General features: G+C 35.1%; 3 protein-coding genes across 4 annotated transcripts; 1 reads left to right on the top strand and 2 right to left on the bottom strand.

Moving 5' to 3' along the window:
- Positions 1-5,374: 5,374 nt before the first annotated feature.
- On the bottom strand, positions 5,375-10,610 carry LOC103511638. Of its 2 annotated transcripts, XM_026825343.1 has the most exons (6): positions 10,473-10,610; positions 9,072-9,169; positions 8,620-8,808; positions 7,674-7,932; positions 7,156-7,461; positions 5,375-7,032 (listed from the first exon to the last, which is right to left on the bottom strand). In XM_026825343.1, exons 1-6 carry the CDS (start codon positions 10,588-10,590, stop codon positions 5,966-5,968), a joined length of 2,037 nt encoding a protein of 678 aa, XP_026681144.1. In that variant the 5' UTR covers positions 10,591-10,610; the 3' UTR covers positions 5,375-5,965. The 2 variants fall into 2 exon arrangements, with proteins under 2 accessions (XP_026681144.1, XP_026681145.1); XM_026825344.1 differs by lacking the exons at positions 9,072-9,169; positions 10,473-10,610 and having other exon boundaries at positions 8,588-8,752.
- A 2,713-nt stretch (positions 10,611-13,323) lies between these two features.
- Positions 13,324-15,780, bottom strand: LOC113468434 (glutathione S-transferase 1-like). Its single transcript, XM_026825339.1, has 2 exons — positions 15,640-15,780; positions 13,324-13,518 (listed from the first exon to the last, which is right to left on the bottom strand). The coding sequence occupies exons 1-2, from the start codon at positions 15,772-15,774 to the stop codon at positions 13,324-13,326; spliced, it is 330 nt and encodes a 109-aa protein (XP_026681140.1). The 5' UTR covers positions 15,775-15,780.
- LOC113468435 (glutathione S-transferase D4-like) lies at positions 13,357-15,089 on the top strand. Its single transcript, XM_026825340.1, has 3 exons — positions 13,357-13,424; positions 14,197-14,310; positions 14,730-15,089. The coding sequence occupies exons 2-3, from the start codon at positions 14,209-14,211 to the stop codon at positions 14,868-14,870; spliced, it is 243 nt and encodes an 80-aa protein (XP_026681141.1). The 5' UTR covers positions 13,357-13,424; positions 14,197-14,208; the 3' UTR covers positions 14,871-15,089.
- Positions 15,781-17,590: the final 1,810 nt, after the last annotated feature.

Genomic DNA, 17,590 nt, shown 5'->3' on the forward strand with positions numbered 1-17,590 from the left:
GTTAAATTACACCGAAAACCGACAAAAAGCGGTAAAATGCCGCCAAGCGTTGCACCGGTCTTAACCAAAAGTTTCGTGTCGCATCCTTGTCACATTTGACATCTACATACCAAATTTCAAGTCTCTAGCTCTTACCGTTCTCGAGATATTTTGTTTACAGACAGACACACAGACACACACACGGACCAATGGCTGAAACTTTGGATTTAGGCTCTAGGGACCTCAAAACGTGTTTTGGCACTAAAATCTCACCATCGAAAATTTGACTTTCCTTCCTATAGGATAAGGAAAGTAAAAATGATCCATAATCTCATATCTTTCCTATTAGCAATGAAAATTAAGGAAACTTCTTTCACCAGAACGAATACCTACTTATGCACATTCTTTCCAGCTTAACTCCGCACACAAAAAGTCCACTCCGAGGCTTAGGTGTAGGGGCAAATGTCCCTAAGCTAGGATGGGTTCAGCTTATACGAATCTATGCACATTTCTATGTGCATTAGGTATAGATAAACTTTCTGAAGATGGTGAAAAAATAGGTGAAAACACATGGGTAATCTGATAAATTGATGATACCTATCTACTTTCTGAAGATGGTGAAAAAATAGGTGAAAGCACACGGGTATTCTGATAAATTGATGATACCTATCTATAAGAAATACGAATGGGTTGTCACACTCACCATACTACGCATCTTAATGCTTTCATCTCATTTTTCTAATACTTATTTTTACTAGCGCGAGCTATTCTTTAAGCCAATTTCAAATATAAATCGCGACCATAAAAATGTCTTTACCAGCAAAGAGAGTTTTTATAGTTTTCTTCCACATCTGTGCGGTATGCATTACGAAATCGGGCAGGAATGGGGTGATGCTATCTCTTCAGAAGATTATGTTGAAGCTAACCTTGTATAGGTGCCTATAAATTAAATACCTAAAAACCTTCACCAATGTAATTTAAAAAATTTCCAAGTATCTGGCATGGCTTCAGAAAATACACATGTTGTGGACCACAACTTGTGGTGTTCCAAAAGTTTTACCTATACCTTTGGTTGCTGAACTTAATAGTACCTGCACATAAAATCATTAAAGGTACCTCGCCTTAATAGGTATGACTTGAGGTTTCTCTAAGAAAATAAAAGGAGGATATTTTGTAAAGAGGAAGGAGTGGGTAATAACTTTTGAGAGGACGTTGGAAAAATAATAAAATTTAAAAACGTAACCAATTTCCTACCTAACTAATTTCCTACGTACATATAAAATTTCATTTTCCTTAATTTTCCGAGAAATCTTACAACCTAGTCTACGTTTTTGCCTCCTAGGTAGTAAGTAAAAAAGCAAATACCTAATTTCCTACCTATTGTGAAGAAGAAAGGAAAATATTAATAAATGTTTGCTCGTTCAGTGGAACTTATTTCAGTGAAATTGTAATTTGAAACAGAGCAAAACACGAGTAATAATATTTGAAGAGGCCTTTGACGTTTGAAATCTCTATGCAATGAAATTTGAAATTTAATTATAATATTCTTTCTTATTCTTATTTATTTTACTCTTAATTGAAATGATTTGTGAAGAGAGAACCTAGGTAGGTACCTATGGTAACATTGGGTGACTTGGTAAGGTGATTTTTTTTCCCCGTTGTTTTTTTATGAATTTTACTTATGACTTTTGATATGGTGTAGGTATTGGGAATACCTAGGAAGTATATTTAAGGGTACATATCTTCTTCATGAGACACTTTTGATCTTCATAAATACTTGACTCTGAAACAATTTGTGGTAAAAATAAAACATCGAAAGAGGAGATCTCCTCTTCCCTCCATTCCTTCTCTCCCCTTAGCTCATCACAATCTCTAACCTCTGCCGAATATTAGGTCCCATAGTGAAAAATAAATAAAAATATTACTACTATTACTATTTATGTAATAGCACACCCCATATTTTGCCGAAGGATCTTACATTACCCCACCTTTCCAAGCAGCATTCAGCATTTATTTTAGAAAGCAAACAAACGGAAGATGTTTCCCGCTGCTAAAGCTTCTGCTGTTCAAATAAACGGCTGACAAAAAGTTAGACAAGTCGGAATTTTTTCCCGAGGTCATTGCCTTCTTGTTGCTTGTAGAAATACAATAAAAAGCCAAAACTGTCAAACATATGTATAATAGTAGCATAGTACATAGTTGGATTTGTTGGATTTGGAACCGAGAAAAATGTCCCCTTTCCGACGTTCCCCAAAAAGTGTCCGCTATTCGGAAGTGCCGTTCTATCCGTTAAAGGAGATTTATATAACAACGTAACATTTCTCATGGTGTAGTGGTCACTCGCCATGAAAGCTGGAGATCGGAGCTCGATTTCCGGTGGGCACGAACATTTGAAGATTTTACAGTACCTATTCAAACTACCTACGTCTTCATGGTTGGGACCGTATGTTGAGGACTTAGCTGAAACAAGACAGAAGATTATAGTGGATAATTGCTACATCCATTTTAATTCCAACAACGATTCCCAAAAAGTACTTACTGTACCTAAAAAGGAACAAAATGATTACTTGTTGAGATTATTTTATAGAAAACAATAAACATTAATATTAATTTTATTAACCTGAGTTTCAAGACATTTGAAATCCATTAACTTCCCTCTCCTAGGCTCCAAAGTAATTACCTACTAAATATTTGTAGATTTTGTAGATATTTTATGGACACTGGAATTGAAGGTTTTACCTGCTGTGTGTATAATGAAGCCTTTAGACTCTAGCACCTTAATCACTACTGAATATAAGAATAATTAGTCCAGTCAGCATCACATACCTGAGTGAATTCCGGCTTTAGCTGGTCACCTGCTAAAATATCGACCATCTTAAAGTTCGGAGTCAAATTCAAAGCGGTCATGAGTAGCATGACTGCCCGAACAGGCGGACTCCCGTCAATTCCGTAAAGATCAATCGCCATTTTGGTTATTAAAGATTAACTTGGATCAGTGATCAATGGATTAAAAAAAACTATGAGGAAAGTCTACCAGAAATCTCCGAAAAGCTGCAACAAGAACTTTGCAGAACTGAACTGAAGCGGGTCTGAACTACAAATGAGTTGGATATTCCGATTCGGAAATGACCATAGACAACGAATTTCTGAATGTTCAGAAAATTGTCAACAAATTAGACAAATTTATGTAAATTATAAAATAATTATATATTTGGAGCTCGCTCAGTTGTATATTTGAAATGCTACAGGGTCAGACGAAAGTATCAGATACATACTTCACATACTTGTAATGTAGGTACCCATGGATTTAGAGACACATTAAGGTACTACCTTAGAGGTACAAATTAAAACAGAAGACAGTCCGAATAACTATTAGATTTCTTTTAAATGTATATTTCTATACATACCTAGTATCCTATCAAGAGGAGAAGAGACGACCTTGCAGAGGATAATACATTATTGGGACACCATCAGCTCAAAACATGTTAGAGATGAATACATAAATAGAACTATTCTGGTAATTGCTATATGAAAGGTCTACTTTACTGTGACTTTGCTGAACAACTCCACAAACTTGACATAGATTGTTATTCCTTTTGCAAGAGGACCAATTTCTGTAATTTAGTGAACATAAAATGATTATGTATTTATTAGGTGTCTATTTTATTATTTTCTCGAGGTCTTTCTTCCCTACATCAAACAGGGGACCTACTGTGGCATCCTATATTCTTTAGAGTTTAGACTAGAAGCGTACTAGCAACATAAAACTCCTAACAATCAAAGTAGGTAGATTTTCTGTACTTTGTTAAAACTTCCTCCCGTTCAAGGTTGCTAAAAATATGCTATTATAATGGTGGATATTGCAATCGCTAGACATGACATGGTTAGTTTAATGGAGAAAAATATCTGATTACCTATGTATATAGGGATTACCTTTACCTATGTATATATAGATAATGGGTAATAGGTACCTATATTAACTGGCGTGGCGTGGAAATTTCTAGATACCTGCGTACATATCTAACATTTAAATTTATTTGTAGGAATGACATGCTATGATCTTTCAAAAATACTACATACATGAATTTTATTATGTATTTGTACCTATTTAATTCCCTACTTACTTGGTTATAAGTAGCATCAAAAGTTCTTTTATGTACGTACCTGTACAAAATTTAGGTAGACTTTTGCAGGGTACATGTGTGTACCTACCTCAACCGAAAACTTTATTGTTTATTCATATTTCAATCTGACGGAAATCACATTATAAAATAAGTTATAATAATCAACAAATAAATAATAATTTAATCATAGACTGACAGGAAGGGACAGGATGTTGTTAGACAAGCTCGATTTACAATATAACCCTACGTTAAAATTAATTTTAATTCAGCACGAGGATAAGGAAATAATTGAAACGTTTTTTAATTTGATTGTTGGATACTTGAATCACTGTTAATTTGACTATTGGTTACTAGATTCCTTGTTAATATGACTGTTATTTGCATCTGATTTCCATCATTCGTGCCTGTAATGATGGGTGAAGTGTGAATCATAGATAGGCACCTAGGGTATATTTGACGCAGATATCCAATTGTTCAGTAAACCTATTGTTGAAAACAATGGTTGTAAAAGCTTGTAGATTTGCAGATTATCAAATTTCGCGATAGTTCTAAACCTCTGTGATGTGATAATTCATAAGGCTCTGTCAATTCTTCACTCGGTAGGTCTCCTATATGGTTTTCACTCCGACCAAAAAACATGCTGAAAATTTTCAGCTAATCCCCGCGGGAAGGAGTTAAGTGCCCAAAAATCTAGACGCCATAATCCAAAATACATAAATGTACACGAACCGTGTGTAGCAACAGTTTAAAGTTTATACTATATTAAATGACCATCACCTACACAATTACAAGAGAGTGTCCTAATAATTATCATTGATAGAAAAGTAATTAACAAAGTAGATAAGTCGAATATTAATGTCTCTCCCTGATTAAGCAGTTTAATGAACATAATGATGTTAATGGTTTCATTATTGCTTTAGAATCTGTCGAAGGGTTTCCACCACTCAAACTAGGAATATATCTTTATAACTCCACAGTATAGTTTTTTGATGTATTTAAAATGATCTTACGACTAGTGACTCTTTCCTTAACATGTTTAATTAAAATGCGATTGTGTGCGTTTTTGTCGATGAATTATTCTGCAAATGAAAATCAATCGACCTCGTCTTCCTATTCTTTTGGCATGTCCAATTATGTCCAAATAGGACCGAATCCGGAAGAAGAAGGAGAATTATTCGAAGGAGATATTGAGTTTGATGATCCAAACATCGATCTCGTAAGTTTACCATTCTTGATACTAATTATGATTAAGTTATATTTTGATATTAAGATTATACTATATTAAATGACCATCACCTACACAATTACAAGAGAGTGTCCTAATAATTATCATTGATAGAAAAGTAATTAACAAAGTAGATACATAAGTCGAATTTTAATGTCTCTCCCTGATTAAGCAGTTTAATGAACATAATGATGTTAATGGTTTCATTATTGCTTTAGAATCAGTCGAAGGGTTTCCACCACTCAAACTAGGAATATATCTTTATAACTCCATAGTATAGTTTTTTGATGTATTTAAAATGATCTTACGACTAGTGACTCTTTCCTTAACATGTTTAATTAAAATGCGATTGTGTGCGTTTTTGTCGATGAATTATTCTGCAAATGAAAATCAATCGACCTCGTCTTCCTATTCTTTTGGCATGTCCAATTATGTCCAAATAGGACCGAATCCGGAAGAAGAAGGAGAATTATTCGAAGGAGATATTGAGTTTGATGATCCAAGCATCGATCTCGTAAGTTTACCATTCTTGATACTAATTATGATTAAGTTATATTTTGATATTAAGATCTCCACATAGTAAGTCATAAGGTCATAACCGATTTAATTACTTTGCAAAGACTTATTATGTTCATTATTATGATATCAATGTCTTGTTCTTCTTCAGTCTTTCTTTGGTATGTTTAGTCCTATTCGTTTTTTTCTTCGTGGAAATGTAATCTTTGGTTTCGGTTTTTATTGTTTCCGTCGTTTTCGTTTTCTTTCGCGTATTTTTGATATCTGGAATCTTACTTGTCTTCATTTTTTTACGTGTTCTTTTCAAGACATGATTAAAGGCAGTGGAAGTTTGGTTTTCATTGTTTATTGTTGTTGGTTTTGTACGAGGTCTTTTAGTATCTGGATATTGAGGTTCAGAGCTTTCGTTATAATATCTGGGCCGAACATCAATGAAATTGTTAGGCCCGTGCATGTTAAACTCACGCTCTGTAGAACTTACAGAGACATTATGCCACATTAACCGATAGTCTGAATATGTAGGACAGGTGCATGGCTCTGTGGTTCTTCTTTTGTATGACTTCTTGCTAAAACTCTCTGTGATAGTAACGAATGTTCCATTTTTCGTACTTTTAGTCCCAATAACTGATGATATATTCAGCAAACTTTTCATACTACTTATAACTTGTGTATAAGTTGTAGATTGTTGAGGTACTTCTTCAGATGAAGCTGATGATGCATTGGAGACTGGAGGTTTATAATTTTTAATTGCTTGTTCTTCTCTCTCTTTGGACACATTTAATGTTCCGTATGTTTTCAAAACTTTCAGTTTATTTAAAAAGTCGGGAAGCTCGCGCGATTCTATTCCTGTCGAACTGCGTGCAGCATATTCAAAAAACTCTTTGTTGTATATTGGATTTGTTTGTCCATCTTTGTCAGTTGGGTCTGGAGCAGTTGGGTCTGGGGTTGAGATTGTGGTGTTTAGTTCCTCAAATGCAATTCCTGCATCTCTCAATTTCTGTTTAATCTTTTCCTCCAAATTGGTATAAGAGTCAAAGTCCAAGTTAATGCGCTTCATTTCCTCTGTAGTAGTTTCATATGGAGGGGTTATGCTGATGCTAGTATAGTGTTGTGTTGCATCAGTAATTATTAATTTGTTTTTTGTGCCTTTTTCTTGATTAGATTTTTTAATTTTCCTCTTTGTTTTACCTATAAAACGAGAAAAAATACGAATAAGGTCAACTATCTAAAATCTATAGGTACCTACGTATTTCAAACATTCTCATTACACCCTATGTAGGTAGAGTGAATTCGTCTTTCTTTCTATCTTACCTTCAACTTTGTCATCAACTTTTGACCTTCTTTGTCTAGACAGTTTGGCATATTCCTGAAGGAGTTCTTCAGCTATCGTCAAATTTCTGCTTTGGATATTGTTGGTAGTGTTATTGAGACCTTCAAAATTTTCCATTTGCTCCACCAGAGAGCTGAAAAAATCTTTCTCAGGTTTACGAATCAGTACCCAGTCATTCATATTGTTTTGAATTTCAGAGATATCCTTGTGCTCATCTTGTAAATGTTGTTTAGCGAAGAGGGGACTACTGTATGACTTGTTGCAACTTTTGCAGTCAAAACTTACATCTGTAAATTAAATAAATAGATTTGTGTTGAGATTTTACAGGTCACCTAAACAAAAATTATTTGAGTGAAAAAATAATTCTTTCGAATGATTTTGGACCAAATTCAAAATCCGGCTGGGGTTCAAAGGTTCAAACCCACAGGACATGTAAGGTGGAATATTTATTTATTTCGCATAACTTCTAACTTGTTTTCTATACCTTCGAGTTACTCACATGTCAGGTTATGTCTGAAAGCTCCTGACCAGAACATTTCGGGGGAAATATTGAAACTTGCATGATAATTTGCCATTAATTCTGTATTGGGCTCTATATCTTCGAGAGCTATGTAGTATACATTTCCACTGTAGTCCACAAAATTCTTGATGTTTAATTCAGCATAATTTCTGGCCGAGTTGACGTATCGCATCCAATTGGAGGTTGCTGGATCTTGTGCTAGTATGGATTCATTTGCTCTCCAATTCAGTGCATTGATCTGAAAAGTAATAATAATAATAATAATAGTGCTTATTTATATAGGCACCACCGAGGTAGGTAGCGCCTTGACCACTACACCACCGAGGTAGGTAGCGCCTTGACCACTACACCACCGAGGTAGGTATTCCATACCTCGGCTGGGATTGAACCCACGCCCTCCTGTTTACCAGGCGAGCGCCTTGACTCAAATTATATTGAGGATAAAATTCCATACCTCGGCTGGGATTGAACCCACGCCCTCCTGTTTACCAGGCGAGTACCTAACTATTAAGTCATTTTTCTCACTATTCTTCATTTCTACGTATGTAGGTACATACATAATAGTTATTACTACCTAATAGTACATATGTATATAAAACTACTTACACCTAAACATAGGTACATTAGTAGGAGTATATCAAGATGTGTCAACAACAAGTGCCACAACTGAAGAAACACTAGGCCCAAATCTTGCAACATTGAAATTCAAGTTATGTGCTAAACTATCTCTAGATTGAGTTCCGTTTGTTATGTCCCCTTTGTTTGTTTGTTTGCTTGTTTGTTATAAGATCAATACCTCCTCTACCTGATACATATGTACATATGTCAAATTCTACTGTAAGAAATATTTTTATTGGATATTTTATCAATGTTCGATATCGTATTAAACGTACATAACAACTTGACTGCTGTCGAATGCACTCACATTCCATCCGTATGAATGATCTGTGTCGTCATTGGTGACTCGTTGCCCTTCAAACGGTCCGAACACGGTCATCCTGGGGATGAAGGACTTGGCCCAAACCCCTAGGCCGGCGTTTGGGATGCAGGAGGTGTCGATAGCCAGCTGAGGGGGACATGTGAGCATGGCCCGGTTACTTGTGTTCATCGGCACCTGGAAATGGGACAAAATTTGAGACGTTTAATTAGGTATGTGGGTATTCCTTAACCCTTTGGTGACCTGTAAACTGTAGTTTACGTCGAGATTTACATTCACCAAAGGGGTAAGTTATTTTCTGGATAGTTATTTTTTTTCCTTTTCTTTGAGGTACTTGCAAACGACGAACAGAAGGTCGTTCGCGCCGAATACAAACTTTTGAGGCTCCAAGATTTCCATTTTCTTTTCAAGTTCTAGTACATTTGGAATGTTCAACTTACTGGGTTGTCAAGAATGCGGGAACATTTGTGAATATCAGAATGATTGTTCCAATCGAGATCATAAAAGGCAAAGTCTCGTTTCATATGCTTAGTCCAATCTGTAAATGATATATAATGAAATAAAAATAGGTTATAGGTTTTAGTACATGCTCTAGGTAAATTTAGATACTAGAACAAGGTAAGAGGAAACCGTGGGATAAGTAGGTACGTGGGAATTTCGAAAGTCGAAAATTCTCTGATATTTTTGGTGAAAAATAAAGGACCTCAAATTTCCTTAGGTACTTATGTAGGTACTTAAGTAACTTTAAACCATACGTTAAACCCTTCCTTTATTTTTCCTAACCGTGTAAAATAAAAACTGTGGCATATAGAAACCCCGCAGGGAATATGAATCCTATAATCAGAAAACACCATGTAGGTACCACTGAAACTTTCAAGGTAGGTAATATCATTTTATTCTCCAATAAAGTTATTTCATTCCGCAAAACTTTCAGACATTTTCCCCGAAAATAATAGGAATGTGATTGAAAATAAAAGAAGAAGAAAGAATCTGACAAGAAAAATGTTTTCATAGAGCTTCAGGCAATATGTTTTCATTTGATTTTTCTTTTCAAGTTATTTTTAACAAAGTTAAAGTACCCACATCGGACTGTTTGTTTTCTTTACGTTCTTTTCACTTTCATTTCGAGAAGACGAACGAAAAAGTAAGAAAATCTTAAAGCATACTGTCAAAACTTAGAGGCAGAACCAACTAGCTTGAAGTTTAATTCATACTCCCTAAGGAGAAATAATGTTACGAGTAATACCTACATATATTATTTACTATTCAAAATGATAATAGTAAGTAGACATAGACATACGTAGTTTTAGGTGTACCTATCTTCTATCTATTTTATTGGCTTTATCATAATAATAATGTTATATTGACGGGACGAACCCAGTATACATATTTGAACACAATATACACAAAGATATGAGATCTATGTATGTAGGTACCTACTTGGTAACTAGGTATGTATCTTGAAGACAACTAAAAGAAATGCTGGCTGTATTGCATACCTGAACTTTTTAAATTCAAGGCGTTCATAAAACTTTAGTACACAGCTATGAAGAAAATTACTTACCTACCACTCAGTACCAGTACCTAAGTTCTACAAATAGGTAGGTATGTATAGTAATAAAATGTTTAAATATTTTTACGTAAGTGCTAGATATTTTTTAATAATTTGAAATTGAAACATTTTTTTCATGCCGTACCTACTTATTATTATCATTATGATTGTGAAATGTTTTGTTACAATGATTAGCTTAAGAGTCACTACCCTGCGTCTGTCATCCATAAATAGGTACAAAAAAGCAACTATAATAAATAATAACCTACTTGGTTGTAGCAATACTCACCATCTATCTTGCAAACAGGCTCTGGCAGTTCTGCTCCTTCAAATTTCAAGTTGTAATTTTTCCACAAACTTTTCACACTCCCTACACAATAGACCAATACGAGACCTAGCACACTCATGACACCTAGTAATGTCTGAGAGGAACCATGTGAGTTTACTTTATCAGTGACCAGACCCGTGGGGAAGGACAGAGAATTTGGGGGTAAGATGCACTGGGAAAAAAATAGGGTACCGGAAGCCCAAACGAGTGATCGGGTTCCGGAACTCTAATATTTAACTCTATGTCGGGAAGCTCGATTCTATAATATAAGCATTCCAACAATCTAAATCAGGGGGAATAACCCAATAATAGAGTTCTTCCACCCTAACTTGTTGGCTTGTGGCACCCTATCACCCTTCTTTAGTGGCAACCTCTTTGGTGGCTCGACTTATGTATCTACTTTGTTAATTACTTTTCTATCAATGATAATTATTAGGACACTCTCTTGTAATTGTGTAGGTGATGGTCATTTAATATAGTAATACCTCAAAAAACTACCCCATTTTCTTTTGCCACTGTAGGTTACACCTACTTAAAGTTTTGGTAGATCTTATGCCTTATATTATAGGTAGGTTTTACAGGGTAATAATTTGACTATATTTACCGATTCTTATTAGAAGATAAATTTTAAATATGTATAATAATTATATGAAATTAAAAATGTATTATATTAATACCTATTATTCTCAGCTATAAGTTGGTTCGAATCCCAACAAAAACATCATATTTTATCCTGATTAATTTAAGAATTTGTCCTCAAAAATACATAGTTGAGCTCACTGCACTGCACTGGGGTAATGTTCCACGTGCTTTTACAGGAGAAAGCTATTATCAGGATGAGAATAAATTTATGTTCCATTAGAAAAATAATTCAAGTTGTTCAGGATGTAAGTACTGTTATAATAATGAATTATCCTCTTCTACTTCCACTTTAGCCCATTCTTATAAACTCGAAAAGAAAAATACTGTTGACGTGTCATGAACACACACGAGGACATTCTCTTTATTGTTGTAAATATATATATATATATACCTACCAAGATCATTTTATAAATGCACAGAAAATGTGGAAGTTTTTAGATTTTTTAGCGCTTGTTCACAAACCACGTGCACTTCACTTATGATAACACTCACGCCGCCCTTGTAAACTTGTCATGCATTATAAATCCAATGCTCTCAACCTAAACTACCTAAAGCTTGCACAAAAGAGTGGAAATTTAAAGATCTTTGGTTAGTTACCTACTAAATTATTCACCTTTGCCCAGGTTAAACTCTCGAGACCACCAGTGGATTATCTGAAGCTTTGTTAATAAGCACGGACAAATATGACAAAAAGCATGTAAACATTTGACGTCCACATCCATCTACATATCTTATTAGTTACCTACTAAATTATTCACCTTTGCCCAGGTTAAACTCTCGAGACCACCAGTGGATTATCTGAAGCTTTGTTAATAAGCACGGTCAAATATGACAAAAAGCATGTAAACATTTGACGTCCACATCCATCTACATATCTTATTTTTTTACAATTTCAATCATTGGTACCTACCTACGTTTTAGTTGTACCAACCTCACAAAAGGCCAAAATGACCTGCCTCCATAGCACTGTGCTATATGTACAAGGTAAAAGTCCGCGGGTTCGAGTCCCCAACTAATTCATTTGAGTTGAAAATACTACAGGAGCAGAGGGACTCTTAGATATCTCGCTAGTATTAGGCAATCTCTCTGCCAGCCAACCTAGTTAGCTTGGTTGGTAGCGTGTCTGCCTTGTAAGCTCTAGGTCGCGGGTTTGATTCCTGCCCGGGGAGGATTTTATCCCGAAAAGATAAGGTTTGTTCTCGGAATGGCTGGCTTTCTCCTATCCTGTCTTCCTTCTTTCTCCGATTTCGGGATAATAGAACCCTAGCAGTTACAGTTCCCTTTATCAAACCTAAAATAAAATAAAAAAAAAAAAAATCTCTTTGCCAATGAACGAATTTACAGAACGCTAATAAAACTGACATCGAGAGCCGCCAAGGAACTAATCATTAATCCCAAGCATGACATTTAAACAATAATGATGTCCAGCGTAACATCGGAAATATTCTAAATCTAGATAATGAGGTCAATGACCTCTATGCCATATTCAATAACCACTTCATTATCAATAGAGATATCCCTTGGGGACACGGGACATGGTAAAAGATATTCGTCATATTTATATACCTACCCATGGTGTAGACATAGGTAATCTACCTATGTATGAAGATAAGAGCGTACCTACCTTTACGAACTGCATAACCTAATTTTACTTAACCCCCTACCAACTTACATAATCTAGGTTCTAGATTTATACATTTATTTACTTCTAAAAATCAACTATTCAGATTGCTTAATCCGAGAGTTAAACTTAAACCGAGTTTAATTTAAACTCTCTTTGTGGCCCCCGGCCTAAGGATCGTGCAAATTTTGTTGTGATATGGGTCATAGGTATCTAACATCATCCATTCTGGAAAATTAACTTATAAAGAGCCTCCTTGAAAACTTTCCATGGATTTAAATGAAGTTTCTGAGAAGATTTTGCCTTGATGATCCATTCTGGAAAATTAACTTATAAAGAGCCTCCTTGAAAACTTTCCATGGATTTAAATGAAGTTTCTGAGAAGATTTTGCCTTGTAAAGTAAGCCTCTTCATATCTCTCTCTCTCTCTCTCTCTCTCTCTCTCTCTCTCTCTCATTTCTTCTTCATATTCAACTTCTTCTTCTCCTCCTTCGTCTTCTTTTCTTCCCTCCAATGGTTTTCATTGCAGGATAATCTATATACCTACCATTATATCACAACCGTTGGGTATCTTTTACTCACAATCAAGGTAGCAATGCTGGAAGCATAGGAGAAATCGGCTACGGTCATTTTGTTGCCAGCCACCCAATCTTGGCCTTCCAGAAATAGGTCCAAAGTCAACATCGCGTTGTCCAAATTGGGTCCGGTGTATTCTGGGGCGGGAAGTTTGAATTTTAATGGATACTGCAAAAAAATAAAATGCAGAGATTACACAGGGCGTTAAAGTCTTCTCCAGGGCTGGGTTACTCGAGAACTACCGAATGCGAAAAAAAATACATAAATCGAAAAACCCAAAGAAATGACGTTTCTAACATGGGTAACTCAATGTCTCTGGACAAAATTTGCACCACCATTTTCGTGTTCCTGGTAAAAAGACCTTTAATTTGATATATAGGTCGACAAGGTTTGGATAAGTACTTCTATGGGGACAGAGTGACAGACAGACAGACGACACCGAAGCGAATACAATAGTCCGTCCCTTATACCTTTTTATTACTATTGTAAAAATAAAGGAAGGACGGACTAAAAAGCCTATTCAGAGGTTTGGGTGTAAGGCTGTAAGGAGTGTAAGGTTAAAGGGTTTAATTTTTAGAAACAAAAAAAAAAAAAAAAAAATCGTTGAGGAATGACAGAATGAAGTGAGGTATAAGTTTTAACTTGATGGCTTTGCATTGAGTTACCCATGTTAGAAACGTCATTTCTTTGGGTTTTTCGATTTATGTATTTTTTTTCGCATTCGGTAGTTCTCGAGTAACCCAGCCCTGGAGAAGACTTTAACGCCCTGTGTAATCTCTGCATTTTATTTTTTTGCAGTATCCATTAAAATTCAAACTTCCCGCCCCAGAATACACCGGACCCAATTTGGACAACGCGATGTTGACTTTGGACCTATTTCTGGAAGGCCAAGATTGGGTGGCTGGCAACAAAATGACCGTAGCCGATTTCTCCTATGCTTCCAGCATTGCTACCATGATTGTGAGTAAAAGATACCCAACGGTTGTGATATAATGGTATATAGATTATCCTGGAATGAAAACCATTGGAGGGAAGAAAAGAAGACGAAGGAGGAGATGAAGAAGTTGAATATGAAGAAGAAATGAGAGAGAGAGAGAGAGAGAGAGAGATGAAGAGGCTTATTTTAAATTACATCTGGAAAACATTTTACAAAGTGAAAATTGGGTATTTATTCTTCAAAGTTAAGGAAGTATAATGATTGTATTACCTACCTATATCTATTACACCATGCTTTGCACACGAATTTTGTTATTTGAGACGAAAGCAATCCGTTCCGAGAACCAAAACCAACATTATCCGTTCAGGATAAAATCCGCACCGAGCAGGAAGCGACCCCGCGACCTAGCTTTTTTTTATACCTATCTCAATTTATTTTTCAGGCCGCTGGCTACGACATTTCACCGTACAAGAATATTCAAAACTGGTATAACAAGGCAAAGAGTACAATGAAAGGATGGGACTACAATGAGGGTGGTGCAGCTAAAATTGGAGCTATTCTGAAATCCGCCCAAAGTGGTTAATGAGCAACTGCAATTTTTCTGTCATTTGTTATGCTTATTTGCATATAGTTGTTACGAGTATTATTATTATTATAATCCTTTTAGTTTTAGGATTAAAATAAACTAAAAACTATATTAGGTAAAGTATGTTACACTTAAAGTGACCTGTAGAACTCACTCAGAAAGGAGCCTTGCAATGGGGCCCAAAACCCAATGGTCAAATTTCCTTTATGTGTTGAGTTTTTTCACATTTTCTCACACAAATGAGCTCTGATCTTGAAATTTGTCGCGACGACCTATGAACTCAAAGCGAAAAAGTTTTAGATAACTGCACTTCAGTCGTTATTTTAAGACCGGTTTTAGCTTCACCTATGTTATGCTACGCCGATTTGTATCTACAAATTAAAACCTTTAAAGGATTAGATTCCTAGAAGCTTAACCCATTCTTTAGAACTGTTTGCCCCTACACTCCTTACAGCCTTACACCCAACCTCTGAGTAGGCTTTTTGTGTATGACAAGGATTTAAAGGATTTAATAACTCACAATGTATCTTTCCAGCATTCTCTGGTAAAATCTTGATTTTAAATCATTACATGAAAGTAAAATCGAAAAATCAAATCAATAATAATAATAATAAACTGAATATTAAACAAATTAGGTACCTAGGTACACAGGTACTGATTTTCTTTAATCACGATCGAATAAACTACGGGCTAAAAAATTCCCGAAGGGACGGACCCAGCTTGTTGTGTATGACAAGGATTAAATTTAAAGGATTTAATAACTCACCATGTATCTTTCCCGCATTCTCTGGGAAACGGTCCCCAGTTCAAAGTCCAACATTTGATTCATGACCGCCCTCTCTTCAATGTTCTCCGGAATCAAACCAGAATCTTTGCCATATTTCTCCACCAAATACTTCATAATGGCTCGACTGGAAATAATAAAATCATAGAGAAATCAGGACCCTAGTCTCATAGAAAACAACCAGACTTTTAGAGATCGATTACGGTGGCGAGGTTTTGTAAATACTCGACCTACCATAAACAGAACGACTTAGGATACATATGTCTGTAAGTATGTACAAAAATTTGGGGTGGAGTAATTTGGTACCTAACGACTGAAGGAATATGACTTCGGAATTTTTTCGTGGACTAGTGTCCCCAGTACCCAAAGATAAGTAATTTTACTGTTTTTTTCTAGGCATCTACCTTCGTCATGAGAAGACCACAGGTAGCTGGTAAAAGCGACATAAAACCTTAATAATCAAACAATCTAACCATTTTACGTAGATAAAAGGTTTTCGGACGTAATCATGCGTAAATAATGCAGAATGCAGGCTGAACGTAATGTATTCTTGATTACATTATTTAATGAAATTTATTTGAGTCCATTTATGAGCCTAATTAACCCATTAAGATTCTCTCCCTCTCTCCTTTTTCCTCCTTTCCTCCTTTTTCTTTTGTTGAAAACCTGACAAAATTGTTAAATATAGAACAAAAAAAAAAAGAATATTTTTGTAAATCTCAGTGTGCTGAATTGCTGATGCATGAACACAAAAGTTTTTTCAACCAAGAATACCTAATATTCAACCAAGAAAAGAATTTAACCCATAAAATAAACGAGACCTTGTTTGGACTGCTGGGCTAAAGGGACTTTTTAGTCTCATTCGAGCAGGATAAACAAGGTATATTCTAAAAAAAAAAAAAAAATATTACTTACCGAATGTTTACAAGGTACACCTACCTATTATTTTCATGCTGCTGATTGCTGGGAAAATAAAATAATACCTAATATTAAATATGTTTCCTTGACCTTCATAGAATTCCGAGGATCTAAAAGTGGAAATCCTCATTCATATTCATATAATTTTTACTTTCCTTATTATCCAATATCCATAGTACTTATACCTACCTTGCCCCCCTTGTTCCCCTATTTTTTAAACAACCTGTATTAGAAAAGAACACTCTTATGCATCTCATCGAAAGATTAGGTAATTAATTCTGCTACAATATTTATAAAGCGTTCTTTTTTTATAATTTTCATTTAGTAGGTAGCTAGGTAGCTAGTAACTAGCAAAAGGAAATGCATTAATGATTAAAGAGTTGCATGGGGCAGAAACACTGATTTAATCATAAACGCTTAGATAAAAGGAGAAAATTCTGATAAGAGCTACTAGTATAGTATACATACATATGTATAGGTAGGTATAAATTATGTTTTATACATATAGCTATATCTATAAAAGATTTTCATGTAAGCAACAATAAGAGTAATCCGAAGACTTAAATGAAACAGCTTTTCCTTAACGAAAGAAAAAGCAAATTAGAAAGAAAACTATGGAAGAAAACTGAAAATAATAATAATAAAGAACATTATAAACATTGTTAATAACTGCATTAAAATGAAACTTTTCACTCTTTTCAGAGGTTTCAGGACTGACTAAACTTGAAGGATTGCAACTTCCGAGAAAAGCTGAAAAAGTTTGTTTCTTCGTTAATAAGACTTAGGATCTGATAATAAATATTCTGTAGGGTGTGGGACGTTGGTACTTACTTCAACTGCCTTAGATTTCACTTTGGAGCTACCCTGAAATCGCCCTTAAATTTCCATTTGGTGTAAAGTAAACCTTAATTCATGAACAATTGTCGAAAATTCATGTTTCTACACTGAGCCGATGATCTGCCTAAAAGTTAAGGAGGGGAAACTTTACTAACACACTGTATACAAAGTAATATTA

This window comes from Diaphorina citri, unplaced genomic scaffold (genome assembly GCF_000475195.1).
Source record: "Diaphorina citri unplaced genomic scaffold, Diaci psyllid genome assembly version 1.1 scaffold735, whole genome shotgun sequence".
In the NCBI taxonomy this organism is placed as follows: domain Eukaryota; kingdom Metazoa; phylum Arthropoda; class Insecta; order Hemiptera; family Psyllidae; genus Diaphorina; species Diaphorina citri.

What these genes read in the sequence shown, in the direction of transcription:
- LOC113468434 (XM_026825339.1), bottom strand. Translation starts at nt 15,774, where the DNA reads ATGAAGTATTTGGTGGAGAAATATGGCAAAGATTCTGGTTTGATTCCG. An exon ending in GAATGCGGGAAAGATACATG is followed by an intron (nt 13,519 to 15,639) that starts GTGAGTTATTAA and finishes ATTTTTTTGCAG; the next exon opens with TATCCATTAAAATTCAAACT.
- LOC113468435 (XM_026825340.1), top strand. Translation starts at nt 14,209, where the DNA reads ATGTTGACTTTGGACCTATTTCTGGAAGGCCAAGATTGGGTGGCTGGC. An exon ending in CCAGCATTGCTACCATGATT is followed by an intron (nt 14,311 to 14,729) that starts GTGAGTAAAAGA and finishes TTTATTTTTCAG; the next exon opens with GCCGCTGGCTACGACATTTC.
- LOC103511638 (XM_026825343.1), bottom strand. Translation starts at nt 10,590, where the DNA reads ATGAGTGTGCTAGGTCTCGTATTGGTCTATTGTGTAGGGAGTGTGAAA. An exon ending in GCCTGTTTGCAAGATAGATG is followed by an intron (nt 9,170 to 10,472) that starts GTGAGTATTGCT and finishes TATCATTTACAG; the next exon opens with ATTGGACTAAGCATATGAAA. An exon ending in AGTTGATGACAAAGTTGAAG is followed by an intron (nt 7,033 to 7,155) that starts GTAAGATAGAAA and finishes CTCGTTTTATAG; the next exon opens with GTAAAACAAAGAGGAAAATT.